Source organism: Ostrea edulis, chromosome 2 (assembly GCF_947568905.1).
Source record: "Ostrea edulis chromosome 2, xbOstEdul1.1, whole genome shotgun sequence".
NCBI classification, from domain to species: domain Eukaryota; kingdom Metazoa; phylum Mollusca; class Bivalvia; order Ostreida; family Ostreidae; genus Ostrea; species Ostrea edulis.
In genome coordinates, this window is record NC_079165.1 from 12,365,014 (window position 1) to 12,385,570 (window position 20,557).

Here is a 20,557-nt window from a genome sequence, read left to right on the forward strand (position 1 = left end):
AAGAAAAAAGAAAGATAACTCTAGATCTTTTATTGATCTACCAAGTTAGGAAATATATATTTCATGTGTGGAACTATCTAAAGTGCCAATTTAAAACATTCATCATATAAACTAATAGTCTTCAAAACATTATATTACTGCCAAAACAATTTATATTTTCCTATGGTTTAATTGTGAACCGGAAGAATCTATACTCCCATCATGCACCACACGCTTTGGGTTTCCTGGTTATTCAATCCATAAGAACATCATTATTGAAGTCCCACTGTCTTTTAAAGCATTAATCAATAAATACATGTATATCACTTCCTTTTGCACCAAATATTAACAAGATTCAGATCCAAATGATACATCTTCATCATCCACTTCATCTCTGCTGATGATGGAAATGGTGGAAAATGGACTTGCTGCTCTAAAGATGGCCGAGTCAAAGCTGTAGAGACTGAGTCCATCTGGTTTTCTTGGCATTTTCCCGCGCATATAATCCACTATGGTGTCAGTATATATGCACGTGATTTTTGGAGGAGGATGGATGGGTAGATTATCGATACTGAAGTCAGACTTGAATAAAGGAACAATTTGAATTGACCGTTTGGGTCTGAAGTAATTGACAGGTTTGGAAACGGTGACCATTGCCTTTTTATGGTCAAAGCGTTGATGTCTCACTTTTTCCCCTTCCCCCATGACAAGTGCTTTCTCTTCTTTTTTCTTCTTCATGTAAACTTTTAGACGTTTGCATAGCAATGCAAAAATCACGATCATGACAATTATAAACAGTCCCAGTAATATGAACAGGTAGTTAAGATCGGCAACAAACGGAGCTTCCGTGGTAGCTGAGAAAGGAAAATGTCAACACTGTGTAAAATATTGTCTTGATTTTAAAATTGATGTTTAATTGAAAACAAAATCTCAACATTCTTAAGAGAGAAAATGCCTGATGAATAGACTTACGTACTTGGAATCAGAACTTGACAAGTATCTGAAAAAAGAGTTAGTGCTTGATATAAAAGGAAACAAAAGTATCTTTTCCTCTAGAAAAGAGGGACGTTATAGTGAATTGCATAAATGCTGGTCAGCTGTAAATCATTCTGTTAAACCTGTGATGTCTTTCATTTCTAATGAAGAGGTCTCTGACGGATATTCTGTAAAGTTTATTGAATTTCCACAAAAGTTTGGTCTCTCATCCAGAAGCACCGTGCCATTCATATAATTTGTCATTTTCTACAAGTAGAGAGTTATAAAAAGCCATGATGCGTGTAATTGATATTGCACTGTGTAGTTTCTAAGCATCAGCAGTGGAATGAACAACATTGATTTCAGAAGTTTGTGGTTTAACTTACAAAACATGAAAATCTGAATGTTGAAGACGACAGCGTTTCATCGTTATTCCATACAGAAAAATACGCCTGGTCATCAATAGTTCTTGTGTAAATGCATGTATACAGACCTCCGCCTGCAAACAAAACAGTCTTATTAGTTCCAAAACAATTCTTTTGTTTCTGAAAATTATTTCGTGGATTTTTCGATTTTCATGAAACTCTTATTTTTCATTTTTTTTTTACAGTACAAACAAGAACACCTCCAATCAGTACCTGAGAGAGTTTTTTGTGTGCATTCATCTTGAGTGAAATTAAGCATGGTCTTGTTGGTGCAGCCATCGAGTTGTGCCGCCGCACAATTTTCGGATGTACCCGACTGGCTTGTAAATGTAACATTGCTGTACACCTTCTGTAGGGCCTCAGGACACAGAGTTTGTATGGCATTATTTTCCACAGCGTCTATGAAAATTACCCAGGATTCTTGTCACATAATATTATTGTCATCCGTAAATATTGAGTAGCGTTTTGGAAAACAATGACAAAGAGAGCCCTTTCGCTTTGGTATCCATTGTCTTTGTGAATATGTACTTAAATGCTTATTGGTTTAGCGATGTGTGACCATTAAGGAAATGACCTCTATATGATTCGCATAATTACATCCGATATTTCTGTACTAAATTCATTATTTGGCGTACGTATGCACTACGTCATATGACATACCTTTTCGTAGTAGAACAATAAAATTGACGGGGTCTATGTAGCTACGAGTACAAATATTCTCATGGGAGTTGGATTTATCTTCAGCGATACCGACCATATTTTCTCGAATCAAGTTATCTACAGCTAAAACAAAAATTCGCAAGTTTAAAAAAAAAACCCACTTTTTATGGTTACTTTCATTTATTTCATCTCTACACACATGTAACGACATTGATGGAATAATGTACTCTACCTGTTGCATGGTAATAGTAGTTCAACTGGTCATTCACATTGTAGATATCAAGACAGATGTAAAAGAAGACGTTGGTTCCGAATATCACATTGAAGTTCACAGATCTACACAAAGCTTGATATTGTTAGTGAGGAAACAAATTTCTTTCTGTTGCAATAAACAACCAGGACAAACAAAACATATATCGAGTGATAAAAGTAATAATTTTCAAAGAATGTGTGGTGCCCATAATTATTTTATATAAATTCCATGGATTCACTCAATTTGTTGTACTGATGCCGTGAAATCGACAGGGAATGCTTATTCCTCTTAGACACCTGATCCCACCTCTGGTGTATCTAGGGGTTTGTGTTTGCCCTTCTCTTGAGTTTTGCATTCTTTGCGGGAATTATGAGAGATTGATCACTGTTCGCTATCTTCACCATTTTACTTTTAATGTCCATGTTAAATGTGCTTACCTGATTGTGTACCGGTTGGTACCGACTTCAGTGAGACAAGTGAAATTATAGTAATCAATTGTTGGATTGCTCGGGTCTGCAGACGGAATATAAACCTTGTAGTTATATATATAATCTGAGGTAATGGTTAGGTTTCCTCTTTCCGCACTTGTCCAGTCTCCCACCAAATAACTCGGAAAAGTGCACGTTCCCTCTGTATCATAAGATTAGAACAAATTAATTCAGGCAAATTAAATAAACTTCAGCGTGATTCAATACATGTAGACCTCTGTAACGTTTTATCTGCATGTTCTATATGAAATATTATATCTTACATGCAGCCATATATAGAAGATTCAGATATATTTATGCACGGTTATATTTAAGGACATATTACCTGCAAATAGTATATTCAGCCCAAATACACACATAGCTTCAAAGAAATATGTCTTCATATTGAAAATCATGGCTTCAGAAAGTTCCGAGAGAAATGTGGCAATGGACGTATAACGAAAAAAGAGAAAAATGGCAATGTTACCTGTTACCAAGTACTCCGACCAAACAATATTTAATTTTGAATGTATATACTCTTTGTTTTCATCTCATTTCATGATACGGGTGATTTCCACAAACAAATGTCACCTTGTTTCTCTCTCGGACTAAGATTTCATGATAATGCATGGTTCATAAGTAAGCAGTGACAGCCTCTCTCAATTAAACACATGGATTTTAGCGACAGGTAAACTAACTCCAAAGGTATACCCAGAGTGCAAATGTTAATGCATGCACTTGTTTGATTAAAAGGTATACATGATGTATTTATAATAAAGTTTTATCAATGGAACAGTAACGTTCACATTACACTTTTGGTAAATGAAAAGCAGATCTTTTTGCTTAAATTTCACTTCCGATTTCTTTTTCTAATACTGTATATCAAATATCTTTATGTCAAAAATATTTATATCAATATCTTTACATCAAATATTTTATTAAGATCAGTAATGTTATTATACATATGTACATCTAAGTGGCTGCTTAACGTTTGCCGATATTTTGTAGTTTTCAGTTCTTTGTGACAATTTTATACTAGTATAAGTACATACGTATAAGTACATATACACTGCAATATACTTATCCGTACTGGTGTAAATACAATGTACTGACATGTACTAGTATAAATACAATGCACTAACATATACTGGTATCAATTTGCAATGTACTTCTATGTACTAGGATAAATTACAATGTACTTACATGTACTAGTCTAAATTACAATGTACTTACATGTACTGGTATAAATTTACAATGTACTTACATGTACTGGCATAAACTTACAATGTACTTACTTGTACTAGTGTAAATTTACAATGTACTGTTAGTATAAATTTACAATGTACTTACTTGTACTAGTGTAAATTTACATAGAATAAAATTACAATGTACTAACATGTACTGGTATAAATTTACAATGTACTAATATGTACTAGGATAAATTTACAATGTACTTACATGTACTAGTATAAATTACAATTTACTAACATGTACTAGTATAAATTTACAATGTACTAACATGTACTAGGATAAATTTACAATGTACTAACATGTACTAGGATAAATTTACAATGCACTTACATGTACTGGTATAAATACAATGTACTAACATGTACTAGTATAAATTTACAATATACTATCATGTACTAATATAAATTACAATGTACTAACATGTACTAGTATAAATTACAATGTACTTACCTGTACTAGTATAAATACAATGTACTTATATGTATTAGTATAAATTTACAATGTACTTACATGTACTGGTATAAATTTACAATGTACTTACATGTACTAGCATAAATTTACAATGTACTAATATGTACTAGTATAAATTTACAATGTACTTACTTGTACTAGTGTAAATTTACAATGTACTTACATGTACTAGTATAAATTTACAATGTACTAATATGTACTAGTATAAATTTACAATGTACTTACTTGTACTAGTGTAAATTTACAATGTACTATTAGTATAAATTTACAATGTACTTACATGTACTAGTATAGATTTACAATGTATTTACATACACTACATGTAATATAAATACACTACAACTTGATGTACAAAATATGTACTTTCCTGTACTAGAATAGAACGCTGCAACGTTGAAGATCCGTTGAAAGTTTATTTTTATTTAAGATTAAGTAACAATAGGATACATGTATGTAGTGTTTATTTTCATACACCTCACTCGCCCAGTTATTTATCTAAGGAACTGATGAAGAGTAAACATATCCTGTTATACTAAGGAAATGAACTTTTAAGGCGACACCCAATTTCCGTGGCCCTCTTGCGCACAGGCTCTCGACGTTTTGAATATCTATGATAAAAAATTTCTTCCTGTAAACAAACTATGACAGTTGTTTTCAATCATAAATATTTAAAACGTCGAAAGCCTGTGCTCTGTTGGTATTTCACATGTATACATGTAGTGCACGTGTTAAAAATGGCTGGAATTATACACGTAAAAATTAAGCTTATACATTATGACAGAAGCTCAGCTTTTGTTTCATTATATAAAAACATAGATTTAGTCTTCATTATCATCATTAAACTTATAAAAACAGAGATTTAGTCTTCATTATCATCATTAAACTTATAAAAACAGAGCTTTAGTCTTCATTATCATCATTAAACTTATAAAAACAGAGCTTTAGTCTTCATTATCATCATTAAACTTATAAAAACAGAGCTTTAGTCTTCATTATCATCATTAAACTTATAAAAACAGAGCTTTAGTCTTCATTATCATCATTAAACTTATAAAAACAGAGCTTTAGTCTTCATTAACATCATTTTTTAAAGAAGTACACGTATGTCGTCTTGTTTAATTTTCTCAATATGTACAATCATACAATTTTCTGAACAGTAATGTCCACTAACAATATATACCTAACTCTATCCCTGTATACAGTAATGTCCACTAACAATATATACCTAACTCTATCCCTGTATACAGTAATGTCCACTAACAATATATACCTAACTCTATCCCTGCATTTTCTCTAGGAGTTACACGTAAATATACTTTGCAATTTCAAAGCCAGTGTCGGACTGACAAACCAAGATTGATTTTCCTGAGTGTGCTCCATGGAAATAGGAGTCATAATACAGTATAATAGACTGTTTTCTCAAGAAACTGACTTGTCATGATAAATAATAGATAGAAACCGTATTCATTTGATGCGTCGACTTCCGTCTGTACCCGAACGGTGGTAACCTTCTGCACAATGGGAGTAAGTGTGCTGAAGTTAGCAGAAGGGTCGACCCAAAGTTTATTGAGTTCGTAACAGTTTTGTCAGAAGACTCCCTTTCCGTTACAGTACGTCTGGTCGACACGGACATTTCTGTAACAAACCTGTAATATACATGTAACACGTGACGGCATAGCGGAGGAAGGTGAGACGCAGGATAAAGTACAGAGAGGTTTGTTGACGACAGGTCTTCCTGTAAAATCTAGAGCAAAGGAAATATCAGACATATGGGATTCATAGGTCATAAGTACACAAAGTGCACGTGCTCTTGAACCTATATTGAAGTAGATATAGGGAACCGGCTTGTGCCTCCGAATGAATATAGGGGAGTACAGTATATCATATTTAGAACATACCTGTGTGTATCCACGGTAAACATAACGGAGAAATAAAATCTCAGAGATTCGCTGATCTGTAAATTGATTACATTTCTTGGAATATTATATGGATAATGTACATGTAAATTATCGCATTTATTGCTGCGGTAGTGATGATACATAGTTCGGCGTCTCAGGAAGATTATCAAAAATGTTAAAGTGTACATGAACATTCCAAAAATTAACACAGGCACCGGAAGTGTGGATAGCCTGTATAGATCTTATGTACATATCCTCCCCCCTTCTAGAATGAAATTATTTTTATACAGAGTCAATAATTTAATATCCAAAATATATTATTTCCCCACCGATCACCCTCATAAGTCGTTCTGAATAATCAGTTTCTACCTTATGTAAGGTTTTGAGATGACCACTTGTGAGATACTAATATATATGTAAAGGTGTGCAACAAATCACGTAAACAAACAGGGGGCTACCTGCTTCGAGACCGATTCACGGGGTATAAACCAACTTTATCGAAGGAATTTCTGCAAATATTTCGTCAGGATGATGTAGTTCTACTTAAGTCTTTCATCTAAATCCCATGTCATCCTTTTTATTTGTCATATTCTGCCATTTATTTCATCGTACCCGAGATTTTACGCCCATTGACAGCCTTAAAGGACGTCGTGACATCACTTTACACATATAATAGTATCTCACAAGTGGTCAACTCAAAAGCTTACAGAAGGTAAAAACTGACTATTCAGAACGACTTATGAGGGTGATCGGTGGGGGAAATAACCCTAACCCATATTTTGGATATTAAATTATTGGTTCTGTATAAAAATAATGTCATTCAAGAATGGGGGTATGTACATAAGATCTATACAAGCTATTCACACTCCAGGTGCCTGTGGAAATTAAGTGTCCTAAACTACAATAAGAAATGTAAGGAATTTCATAGAACAACCAAAAAAGCTAGCTACCAGTTTGTTGCCAACACAGATACGCACGTGTGAGCGCGCGCGTGCACACACACATAAAGCTCAAACGACACGAACACTAAATTTTCAAGATTTCGGGACAGTCCGTATCTTCCTCAAGAAAAAGAAGCTAATTACACGCGAACAAGAAACAACTGATCATTAATAAGTGGGCTATTTATAAGGAAATGGAAAAAAAAACCAAAAACCAAAAAACCCAACAAACTCAGCACCATTTGTAAACTGATTGACCACAAAATTCTTTTCTAATTTCAAACTTTAAAGAATTTGGAACTTTCATAACAAATGTGGGTACAAGAACTTGACAACAAGTCACATGGTGCTTGAATGAAAACAAATTATTAGTTCTTCATGAAACCCTTTCTTTGTTTCAAAGGTGTAAAGTCTAGTACTCTACCGGGACTGCTGTCGGTGGGGTAGAAAAAAAAACCTGTACCCACAGGCTGACGTTTTATTAAAGAACAATCCCCTTTGTCAATAGCTATCCAGGTGCACTTAAATTTCGGTGGAAACGAACAAGAAGTAACTGTTGAACAAGAGAAATGTTTTGTATTACGCACATTTTATTAAATCAAATATCAGGTTAACGCCTTCCGTGTGCTTCAGACACCGGACCATGAATCTGAAATGTAATTAAAACTTGGTCACTAATGATTAAATTATGATAAACAACAGCTTTGTGCCTAATTCATATCAATAACAAAAGGCGTCATGGTTGATATGCACGTGTGTACAGGTACAGTAAATGTGTCACATTATTTTTCATGTGATCCATGATATTATGTTACGTGTATATATCACAAGGTTTTGTAAATTACACATAACACATATATTGATTCAAAGTGACATAGAGTTCCGTTTGAACCGGTTGTTAATTTATTTATTCAATTTGTAAAATGTTGTGAATTACTGTCAAACACTTGTCACTATAACAAATTATCGACGATGCCTACTTACATTCAATGGTTGCGTGCATGTAGTTTTCATGCATTGTATTGTTAATGTTTGAAATATAAATTGTCGACAAAAAACTTGTAATTTCTTCGTTGATAATCAGTATATTGATTTGTGTTTGTGGTTTTTTTTTTATCAACTTTATTTTGTTTTGGTTTGTTTCATTCTGATTGAGCAAAATTTCTCCTATGAAAATCAACATATCCCTGGAATGTATTGACTTAAGTGAAAATTTGTCATATGATACAACGGGAATTTATCATACGAATTACATGCAGATTTTATGGGGGGAAAAACAACACACCAAGTGTTGAATAATGAGGCGCCGTCTCTTAGACAATCTGATTAAAATCAGATCCTCGATCCGCTCGACAAGAAAAAAAAAAAAAAGAGGAGCGGATCGAGGATCTGATTTTAATCAGAGTGTCTCTTAGAGGAAGTTATATTTTAAAACATTCCTTTAATTAATTACACACACACACACACACACACACACACACACACACACACACACACACATATATATATATATACTGTTGTCCAGATTCAATTCAAGAGAGATTTCAACGAAAAAACAAGGTGCAAAATGAAATAACTCTTTTATTATAATAGTTTTCTTTATGGTAAGTACTTATGTAAACACCAGTAATTACAGCGGCGGCATTTCAGCAGCTGTAAACCATTGTTCTAATGCAAAATTAAACTAGATGAAATTACCCATTTATATCTTATACTGAAATTTGAAGTGAAATATATTTCATATCGGCAGGTGATAACGAGAGAGAGAGAGAGAGAAAGAGAGAGAGAGAGAGCATTCACAGAATCAAGAGAGAGAGAGAGAGAGAGAGAGAGAGAGAGAGCACATTCACAGAATCAAGAGAGAGAGCATTCACAGAATCAAGAGAGAGAGAGAGAGAGAGAGAGAGAGAGAGAGAGAGAGAGAGAGAGAGAGAGAGCATTCACAGAATCAAGAGAGAGAGAGAGAGCGAGCATTCGCAGAATCAAGAGAGAGAGAGAGAGAGAGCAATCACAGAATCAAGAGAGAGAGAGGAGAGAGAGCATTCACAGAATCACGAGAGAGAGAGAGAGAGAGAGAGAGAGAGAGAGAGAGAGAGAGAGAGAGCATTCACAGAATCACTAGTTGATTGTATTTTAGTTTGTGAAGTGCACTGATCCTGTGTGAGGATCCATTCCTCTTTTGGTTAACATTAAGTAAAAGAATTTCACTGTAGCTGAGAAGATGAACATTCAGACAAGCATTTAGAAGAAATGTACACTACAAACGAAATCTTAGTGAACCTTGAAAACTTTACTGAAAAAATGAGAACAGAAAACCCATAAACAAAGCTAAAAACTAGAATAAAATAAATCAAATTATACCTCAACAATAACTAACCAGATAAAAACACACAAATTAAACAAAAAAACATAACAAACAACAAAAACCAACCAGATAAAAACACACAAATTAAACAAAAAACATAACAAACAACAAAAACCAACCAGATAAAAACACACAAATTAAATAAAAAACATAACAAACAACAAAAACCAACCAGATAAAAACACACAAATTAAACAAAAAACATAACAAACAACAAAAACCAACCAGATAAAAACACACAAATTGAACAAAAAACATAACAAACAACAAAAACCAACCAGATAAAAACACACAAATTAAACAAAAAACATAACAAACAACAAAAACCAACCAGATAAAAACACACAAATTAAACAAAAAACATAACAAACAACAAAAACCAACCAGATAAAAACACACAAATTAAACAAAAAACATAACAAACAACAAAAACCAACCAGATAAAAACACACAAATTAAACAAAAAACATAACAAACAACAAAAACCAACCAGATAAAAACACACAAATTAAATAAAAAACATAACAAACAACAAAAACCAACCAGATAAAAACACACAAATTAAACAAAAAACATAACAAACAACAAAAACCAACCAGATAAAAACACACAAATTAAACAAAAAAACATAACAAACAACAAAAACCAACCAGATAAAAACACACAAATTAAATAAAAAACATAACAAACAACAAAAACCAACCAGATAAAAACACACAAATTAAACAAAAAACATAACAAACAACAAAAACCAACCAGATAAAAACACACAAATTAAACAAAAAACACAACAAACAACAAAAACCAACCAGATAAAAACACACAAATTAAACAAAAAACATAACAAACAACAAAAACCAACCAGATAAAAACACACAAATTAAACAAAAAACATAACAAACAACAAAAACCAACCAGATAAAAACACACAAATTAAACAAAAAAACATAACAAACAACAAAAACCAACCAGATAAAAACACACAAATTAAACAAAAAACATAACAAACAACACTGCCACTTAAAACAGGAAGCAAGGAACCGAATATGAAAATAGTAAACTATTTTAAAATATATTTTTAAATACATCAAAATCTTGATTGGAGATCTGCGATTAAAACCGGCAGATCCGTACAAGCCGGAAAGAGATTATTAATCACAAGTTGTGACTCAGAAACCTTATGTTTATAACAGCACAGAACGGAATTAACTTTACCAGTATTACAATGGACGTGAACACAGCCAAACTCGTCACAATTATATCTCGGCTTCAATATGAGCTGGACTCCACAAAACGAAAACTTCGAATGGAAGAGGAAGAAAAAGAAAAGGCACTAACACGGTATGATATTTTCGTCATTAGTCATACTTTTATAATTCGCCCTACTCTGTGAAAAATGGAAATTGTTAATATATTTAATTTTTTGGTCCAGGTTGAGCTCTATAGCGGGATCAAAATTATCATATAATAATCCGGATATCGCCGACTTGTCCGACAAAAACAGGCCTCAGAAAATTGGTGAAAAATTCAATGAACTTTACGACAACGAGTGGACTGATGTCCTCGATATTCTGTCGGAGACCATGGATGAGAAAGTGGCGGTTCTGAAGCTCAGAGCTGTTCTCGAGGTAATTTCATTAGCAATGCATTTAGAATCGAATAGGAATTATTTGCTTTTCCTGAAAAATCTTCAATGCATTATTAATCATGTATGTAGTTGTATTTTGAATACAAATGTATATCTTTACAAATATGTAAATTTGTTTTCACTTTTATCTCGAATGTTTTATATTTCATTTACATAAATTACAACACATTTGAAACTATTTTCTCTGCTTTTGTTCAGTACATATACAAGAAAACGAAAAAGGGATCTGAGGACCAATATAAAAGCCTTCAGGACGCTCTGTTCCAGGTACGTTGGATTGTTATAACTGTATAAAAGATCGCATGTGGGGACAATGCTGTTTCCTAGAGCCCCGGAATGAGCTGTGACATAGGCTAGTTCAGGGTCACGTGGTTACTGCCATACTCAGTCAGCAAAATACAAAAATTAATATCGATCTCCATTGTGATGTTTTTTCAAACAATTTCAACCAAAGACAAAATATCGACCTTATCATTTTCCATGAACTCATCTAGATAAGTTTGTAAATTGTTTTTACGCTTCATTCAAGACTTTGTCAATCATATCACAAGTATCTGAATTTTTATCAATAAATAGATACAAAAAAGAAAATACTGGATCTGTGTATTCATATATACAGTATCTGTGATCAGATAGAGATACGTCATTCACCCCCCCCCCCCCTCCCCCCTAACGCTTGGCGAAGGAACAGTTACTACCCATGTTAAGCGTTTTGGCGTCCAGAAAGTTTTAACACGTGTGAAATAATGTACGACTTGGGCAAGGTTGTTGTAAAGCAAGTTATGATCAAAGAAAATTACGAATCCTTGCTAGTTCTTCAATTTACATTACACCATGTCAATTTTATACACTCAAAATGTTGACCAATATAGAATTTCAGCGGGGGGGGGGGGGGGGGTATATTTTTAAGCGGCATGCATGCAATTAATCATCTTTATTTTTTCTCAAATTTACATAACACCATGTCATTTTTGTACGCCTCAAAATGTTGACTAATCTAGAATTTTACAAGGGAAGATAGATTTTTAAACGACATGTAATCATGTTTATTTATGGTAGTGAATGAATGTCGGTGAATATTATTCATTTATTACTTATGTTTTTTTTGTTTCTGTAGAGAGACCTGAGAAACTCTGAGACAAAGAATTTCATAGAGATATACAAAAAAATCAGCGAATTACAGAAATCTGTGTTAACATTGTCAATCAGCAATACCAAGCAGGTATATATCCTCTCTCTCTTTCTCTCTCTCTCTCCCTCCCTCTATCTATCTATCTGTCTATCTATCTGTCTATCTATCTATCTATCTATCTATCTATCTATCTATCTATCATTATTTAACCATGGATAGCATTTGTGATCTTAGCAATTTGATGACATTCATTTAATGAAGGATAAGAATTATAATTCGATCGTATTTCTCTTTCAGTCTTTAAGGGAAGATTCTGATTTTATGCTGCCATATGAAATTGTGGTAAATTGTTGTGAGCCGTTCGTTGACAAATGTGTAGAACTTTGTTGGATGATGCACATTCAGGATCCACCTATGAGTTTAGACTTTGGATCATCGAAGACCGTAGATCAGCACATGTTTAGGCTCTTCACCAGATCGGGAAATGTGGTAGACTTTGTCGTGTGGCCTGCTCTCTTACTGCATGAAAATGGACCACTTGTTCAGAAGGGCGTTGTTCAACCCGTGAAAGTAAAACTAAAAGGGAAATAAATAAAATATGCAAATGTTGTTTTACCGCTCATAAATACCTTTAAGTGCCAAATTTTACATCATTGTTTTGAACTTGTTACCTTTATTGTTGTTATTTTGTTTTTATTAAAAATGAATATTTCAAAGTGAGTTTGGAATAAGCATATTATTTAAAGGGAAGTTCCTGTCCATGAAAATCCTGCATACCATTAGACAGGAACAAGAACTTCCTCTTTCATAGAGGCATATATAGGTTACTTCCCCAAAATTGATGTAATCTGAATACCAGGGGGAAAAGGAAATTAAAAAATAACATTATTTTTATTTTTAAAAGAAACATTACAAATGGACGAATGTATCCAATCGCTTTTGTCTCTTTAGATACTGAAATAAGGAAATGGAAAACAATATATTTTAAAAGCATGTTACAAATGGACGCATAAATCCAATCGCTCCCTGTCTCCGGTTATTCTAAACATTACTTCATGCATAAAAACAAAAATTCCACTTTTTATTCAGCATTCGTATTGTACTGGGAAAATACAATAGAGAAAATGAATTTAAAAAATACAATAGAGAAAATTAAATTTAAAAAACATATAATTGATCAATTAGACTTTAATCAGCGGTACACGAGAACCAGTCGGAGGTCGATTACGTTATACGGATGAAAAGGATGCAAATGAACTTAATATTTTGTTCACAAATACCCCCCCCCCCCCATTTAACAAAGGTCCTTATGCATATGAGTGGATGCTGTACATGATTAGATAAAAGGCAGATGATTTGTATTTTACAGTAAAACACACAGAGACAACACTAGAACATTTCTGTAAAGCACCTTCCATGGACGGCGATTTATCATCAACAACAACAACAAAAATCATCATGTATATCCGTTGTACAATCAGATCAGATAATTTGTACCCCCCCCCCTTTTTTTAATGGATAAATAACTTTTCAATCTTGCTTATTCTGGAACTGTTTACGCGTAGAAGGAGTGTCCGTGCTTTTCCTCGGTCAAGTTCAAGTCTGTACTCCGTCATCTTATACAGTGTAGCATGTAGCCAATAACGGGGAATAGGAACGCATTGTTTATAAACTCAGTAACCCTCCCCCTACACTCTAAAATTTCATTACGCGCCGAGTGAACTCGAATTCCATTAACCTGACCCAATCCTTGTGTTTAATCTTAAAAAAAATAAAAATCAAACACTGGTAGTGCAGACTTAAATGTAGATTTAATGCACTCATAAAAGAAATATAGAAGAGGGTTTTTGTCTGTCCACGAGACACGATCTTGATATGATATAATTCCCTTTCCTGTAAATAAGCTGACGATGTTTATTCAGTATAAACAAAATTACATACCATAATATATACCGCATGGTACAAAGAAAAATTAACCATGCGTGAAATATTTGAACAATCGTCATCCGGGTACCTCGTTTCTACAGATATACCTGATCTATATTTAGCTGTTACACGTAGATCATGGTCTGATTTAACACACCTTTTATGGATGAGGGATTCTCGAGAGGTGCAACGTGTACAAATACGGAATGTTATATACGAAGTGTTTTAAATTCTACAATTTACGTTCGATGTGTAATAGACATGGTGTAAGTGACATGAGCATGACGTAATCCTGATGAAGAAGGCACTAACTAAAATCCTTACACGGTGTTGTAATAAAAACTCAAGCACGGAAGAAGAAAAAAAAAAAAAAAAAAACACCCGAGAAGAGAAAATAAACCGTGTAAATGATTTCACTTGGATGGTGTCGATACTCCTTGTCTTATTCACAGGCACCTGAAGTGTGCATGTCTTGTAGAGTTCACTTCTTATGTACATATCCCCACCTTCTAGAATGAAAATATTTTTATACAGAACAAATAATTTATCCCAAATATATTATTTCCCCACCGATCACCCTCATAAGTTGTTCTGAATAGTCAGTTTCAACCTTCTGTAGGCCTAAGCTGTAGAGATGACCAATTGTGAGAGTAAAGCTTAGGCCTGAGCTTTAGAGATGACCACTTGTGAGAGTAAAGCTTAGGCCTACAGAAGGTTGAAACTGACTATTCAGAACAACTTATGAGGGTGATCGGTGGGAAAATAATATATTTTGGAAAAATTATTGGTTCATTTCATTCTAGAAGGTGGGGTATGTACATAAGAACTCTACAAGACATGCACACTTCAGGTGCCTGTGGTCTTATTCCCGTTCCTCGAGTTATAAGACAATGGTTCATAGGTGCTGTTTCCCAAACATAAATTTATGGTTGATTAATGAAGACAAGCCAGTAATTATCAAGTTGGGTGATTATATTTAGTTAAGACTTCCAGAAAAAGAGGTGATGCCATAAAATTGCAAAAATACTTCTAGTTTATTATTTATATGTTGGTATGACACTGATATTGTCCATATGTAAACTTTTGTACACACCATATTTTGCGAATCATATGTACTTATTTCCCCATATGCTACATCTACGCGCGCGCGTGTGTGTGTATCCAGTAGCATCAATGGATATAAAAAAATGTTGGAAATTATATCGACAAAATATACAATGCATACGTTAGTGGTTGAGTCATCTGAATATTTTTTAAGTTAAGGTGGTTTATTAAAGTTCGTGGAGTCTCGATGGGATTTTATGTTAAGATACTCCTAGATGTGTTATTTCATGCGTTAGAGTTGAGTGGTTTATGTCGTGATCTTCTTGAATATGTAAACATTAACAGGTTTCTGGATGCGTCTAGACAATTCTACTTCTCTGAATAATCTCCCTTTACCCACATAAGTACATGTACTATATACATGTAATAGTACGTCTCTAGGTTCCAGGGCTCTATCACGGATTTGATATCGATTTAAGTATTCATTAGATATTATTCTTATTATGTAATTGAGATTTAGGCCCAGGGGAGAAATGGACACACCTGTTTTTTTGTAATATAATAATTGATACGTTTACTTCATCATTATTCAGAATAAGAATAAATATAAAACCAACAAAACTTTAAATGTAGAGGTTGTACTGACTGATATCAAGCTGATTCCACGACACGGAGTCCTTTTTTACGGAGTACCGCGACTAGTGTGCCTATAATCGCTCTATATAAACACCCGAAAACGTGTTATATACACTGTATGTACCGGTACGGGTGCAGTGAACGCTCGATTATCACAAACATCACTGCGTGAATTTGAGACAATTTTATTTATTTAAAAATGATTCAGACTAGTTGAGAAACACCGGGTGATTGACTCAGTAAGACGTGTCCAGACTCAGTAACACGTGACCAGACTCAGTAACACATGTCCAGGCTCAGTAACACGTGTCCAGACTCAGTGACATGTCCAGACTCAGTAACACGTGTTCAGACTTAGTGACACGTGTCCAGACTCAGTAACACGTGTCCAGGCAGTATCAATACAGACAATATCACGAAATATCATCATATACATATAAGTATTTAAAATTCTAAACCATTTCTATTACTCAGGCTTAACAATGGGAGAAAATGACGTTTAAAAATGCTAGAATGCTATTTGTTAAGGATAACGACGTGTTGAGGGGTCAAATCCTGGGAATCTCTGACATTGTATTTTTCCTGTCTACATTTTCAGACGAACTTTACGAAAATTGGGAACAAAGATGATGAAGCCCCCGAAAGTACCTTAATTTTAAATAGCTATTGCGTTTTTTTAAGTGTGTTTGTTTTGTGTCTGATTAAGCTACACTTATTTACATGAAGGTACGGGTATTTTCTTACTGCGTGAGCGGTGGGGGCTTATCTGACCACGTCCAGAGTTTAAGAATATACTGCACGGCGTTGTTGTTTTTGTTTTTTGTTTTTCCATATTGCCGTGAAACCGTTCTACTTACAACAACAAGAATATGATATTGACTCGTACGCATATTAGTATTGTGTTTATCATGTTATCGTAATAATAAAGCATTAAATTAACAAAACATGTCTATTATGTTTCCAAAATAATGGCTACCCCTATCAGCGATCAATCCTCCAGAAAATTAGATAATTCATAGAAACACCTAACAAACATTTGACTGTCATTACATCACCAATGGTTCGACTAATCGTCATAGTTGCAAAACATGTATTACGTTATAAATGTCCTACAGTGTAGTGTGACACTATCTAGACTATTCCACGTGTTCTTTATAAAAGGTAGACCATTGATCAGCGAATGACATTTAAATCTAAACAGTTCGGGATGGCTGACGTAGATAATTTAATACTTCTGATATCGAGGCTACAAGGAGAATTAGATGATACTAAACGTAGGCTAAAACTGGAGACTGCGGAAAAAGAAAGAGCTCTAACAAGGTATTCTGATTATTAATTTCATAAAACGAACAGGTAACTTTATTTGAAATTTAGTATGAAATAAACTACTTTGCACCTTGTTTTCTTTCAAGACTAAAAAGCGGTTTTGTAATACATGTATTAAAAAAATACTTTGAAAACACAAACTGTGCTTACAGTTATCAATTGGGTTTTAAAAGAATAAATCATGCAAAATTTACTCTTCTATTTACATGCAAATTAAACTGATTGCTATTTGGCAGGCTTAGTTCGATAGCTGGAACAAAACTTACTCACAATAACCCTGGAATAACGGACCTCTCAGACAAAAACAGACCACAGAAAATTGGGGAATATTTCAATGAATTGTACGACAATGAGTGGACGGAAGCCATTGACCATCTGTCGGGGGGATACGGGGAGGAGAAAGCTGCCCAGGTGCTCAGCGGTGTTCTTCAGGTAAGATACTTCATCTTAAGTCAAAAGGAAAATGTACAGAGCAAAAACTTTATTTTCACTGTAAAGAAAAATTGAAGTAGTTATTTTGAATTATAGTGGTATTCTAGTTGGATTCCGATACGCGGCCTCTCCTCATTCACGTTATATAATTCAAACGCTAAAGTGTAGGTTTATTAGCATTGAGCGCTGCTGTTTTTCTCACCAGAATATGTGTTTCTCCATCACAAAAGGATTTTTCACATTTGTGCAGCATAATTGTATGGTAAATCATTCAACTTAAAAGTTTGCTCTGCTGAATTCTTAAATACATGGACTCTATAAGGTGATGTTTTTATTTTCAGTTTATCGCCAATAAGACAAAGAGGTCTGCTGACGAGCAGTATAAGAATTTACAACAGGCGTTATTTCAGGTACATACAGAAAATCGGTGAAGTTTTTCTACTTAAGAAAAATTCTTTAATTGTTTACGACCTAGTTTTCTTACGCAACATTTTACAACTTCCAAGTTTTTTTCATTCATTTTCTGGTTGTCAAAATAAGATAGATGAAGCGATCGATTCGCCTGAAGCATTTATACCTGTTTATAACGTTACACATGCGCCTGGAAGCCATGTTTGCTGATCGTTACTGTTAATTAACTTTACAGAGACACCTGAGGGACTCCGAGGCTGGAAACTTTATCGTAATATACAAGAAAATTAGTCAACTTCAGAAGGAGGTATCCGCACTCTCCATATCGAATGCGAAACAGGTATTCATCCCTTATATTGTTTGCAAATCGCAAAATTTATTTAAACCAATTTCTTTGAATATTATTATTTTATTTACAAATCCAATTCTGGGCCCTGTCGGGCATACAAGCTTAAGAAAAAAAAAAAAAAGAAGTGACAATCAAAAGACCAAATACAGAAAAAAGAGTGTACGGCAAATTAAGCTGTCCAGAAATACCGTATATGTATAACAATATTGTATTATATATAAAATCAATTTTTAGAATCTATGAATATGCTGCTGTTAATGGTCATGAATATATGATGATAAAATCATTTCAGTTTCTGAAGGAGGATGCAGAATTTGTGTCAGAATATAAAGACATGCTGTGTCACTCTGGTTGTGAAGCATTCGTGGACAGGTGTATAGAACTGTGTTGGATGATGAATATCCAGGATCCGCCCATGTACTTACAGTTTGAATCCTCTGACGTCATTGACAGAAGCATGTTTAGACTGTTTACCAGAAACGGAGAGCGTCTTGAGTACGTAGTGTGGCCTGCCCTTTTATTACACGAAAACGGACCTCTTGTTCAAAAGGGCGTAGCTCAACCTGTTCCTTCCAAGTCTGCCGCTAAACATTCGAAACCAACGGCCAGAAATAAAAGGACGATAAACAAGTGAAGGGCACCTGCTTTACTGCTCTCTATTGAAAACAGTTATGGTAGTTCTACCGGTGATACGGGCCTAAAGATTTAATGACGACCTGCATTTGTCGTTGTTACATGTATGTACAGTGCAATCTAGTCATTTTTGTGTGAATTTGTGTACGTGAACATGTGTACATGTGTGTGTACACAACGACAACAGATAGTTCCATCTGAAGATTTTAAGATACCATGTGTTCATTTATGCATAACTTACCAAATTTAGTCATAAAAGACAAGTATCAACTTAAACGCATAGTTATTTTTCTTTATGAATGGAAGAATTTATGTATCATATCTTTATTGCATGGTCTTAGAATATTTTTTTTAATTTCATGACAAATCAACTTTTGTGCCAAGTATTCATTGAGGTTTTTGTGCGTCATTCTCAAAAATATGTCTTGGATACCCCCTACTAATACGTGCGTCATACCCGACAACAATGTGGAGTGTGTGCATGGTGCGCACTGAACTTTAAATCGATTCAGTATCACGCGCTGGACTCGCTGAACTCAAACAAGGGAAATTATGAGAACATGCTTGTTGTTAAGAAAATTTGAGCGGTTATTGCGCTTATACATGTACATTCATGTATGTAACAGAAGAAACATCTCTTTTTAAATCGTGACACACCCACCCACCCATTTGTTTTAAATCAATGCAACTGGTATGATCAATATCGATCGGACCATGGGCGGATTCAAAATTTAATTTTAGAGGGAAGGATGGGTGGGAAATCTGAGGCAGGTGGTCCCAGAGTCGCAATGCCCTGGTGGGGACCACGGGGGCAGAGTCCCCGGAAGCTTCCGTGATTTACTGTCTCTTAATAACAAAATCTGTCGTAAAATTAATAGTATTTTAGTCCACATACATGTAAGTGTATTTTCTGTGTTTTAAACATACTTGTAGTACTTTACTTATATTACTTTTATAAACTTTCAAAGATTCATAATTCCTATTCAAATACTACTAGTCTCGCTTTCCCCAGACTCTCGCCCTCGATACTTTGCACGAGCGAGGGCGAGAGTCTGGGGAAAGCGAGACTAAAATACTACTTGTGCCTGGCATCTTTTTTCACAATATAATTAAATTAAGGCGTAGAGATATACGTAAGCGGATCAAAGGATCTTTAATCGGGCACGGACGCATATTTTGAAGACCATATTCATTAGCCTAATTTATTTAGACATCGATTCATGTGCCGAGATTTAATATCATCATGAAAAATAGATAGATATATACAATTTAGTCTTCTCAAAAACTTATCTGAGATAGGTGCTAACCATATTGGCTAATCAAAGTAACAGATAC

The 20,557-nt window shown here is 34.2% G+C and overlaps 3 protein-coding genes across 3 annotated transcripts; 2 read left to right on the top strand and 1 right to left on the bottom strand.

Moving 5' to 3' along the window:
- Positions 1–13: 13 nt before the first annotated feature.
- LOC125654591 (uncharacterized) lies at positions 14–4,263 on the bottom strand. Its single transcript, XM_048884581.2, has 9 exons — positions 3,106–4,263; positions 2,730–2,922; positions 2,272–2,375; positions 2,040–2,162; positions 1,593–1,778; positions 1,341–1,453; positions 1,098–1,221; positions 956–979; positions 14–833 (listed from the first exon to the last, which is right to left on the bottom strand). Exons 1-9 carry the CDS (start codon positions 3,173–3,175, stop codon positions 325–327), a joined length of 1,446 nt encoding a protein of 481 aa, XP_048740538.2. The 5' UTR covers positions 3,176–4,263; the 3' UTR covers positions 14–324.
- A 6,428-nt stretch (positions 4,264–10,691) lies between these two features.
- LOC125653244 (uncharacterized) lies at positions 10,692–13,181 on the top strand. Its single transcript, XM_048882614.2, has 5 exons — positions 10,692–11,026; positions 11,118–11,313; positions 11,532–11,600; positions 12,451–12,555; positions 12,763–13,181. The coding sequence occupies exons 1-5, from the start codon at positions 10,866–10,868 to the stop codon at positions 13,054–13,056; spliced, it is 825 nt and encodes a 274-aa protein (XP_048738571.2). The 5' UTR covers positions 10,692–10,865; the 3' UTR covers positions 13,057–13,181.
- A 3-nt stretch (positions 13,182–13,184) lies between these two features.
- Positions 13,185–19,498, top strand: LOC125681060 (uncharacterized). The gene is made up of 5 exons (XM_048920968.2): positions 13,185–17,391; positions 17,634–17,829; positions 18,171–18,239; positions 18,476–18,580; positions 18,882–19,498. Exons 1-5 carry the CDS (start codon positions 17,252–17,254, stop codon positions 19,221–19,223), a joined length of 852 nt encoding a protein of 283 aa, XP_048776925.2. The 5' UTR covers positions 13,185–17,251; the 3' UTR covers positions 19,224–19,498.
- The last annotated feature ends 1,059 nt before the right edge of the window (positions 19,499–20,557 follow it).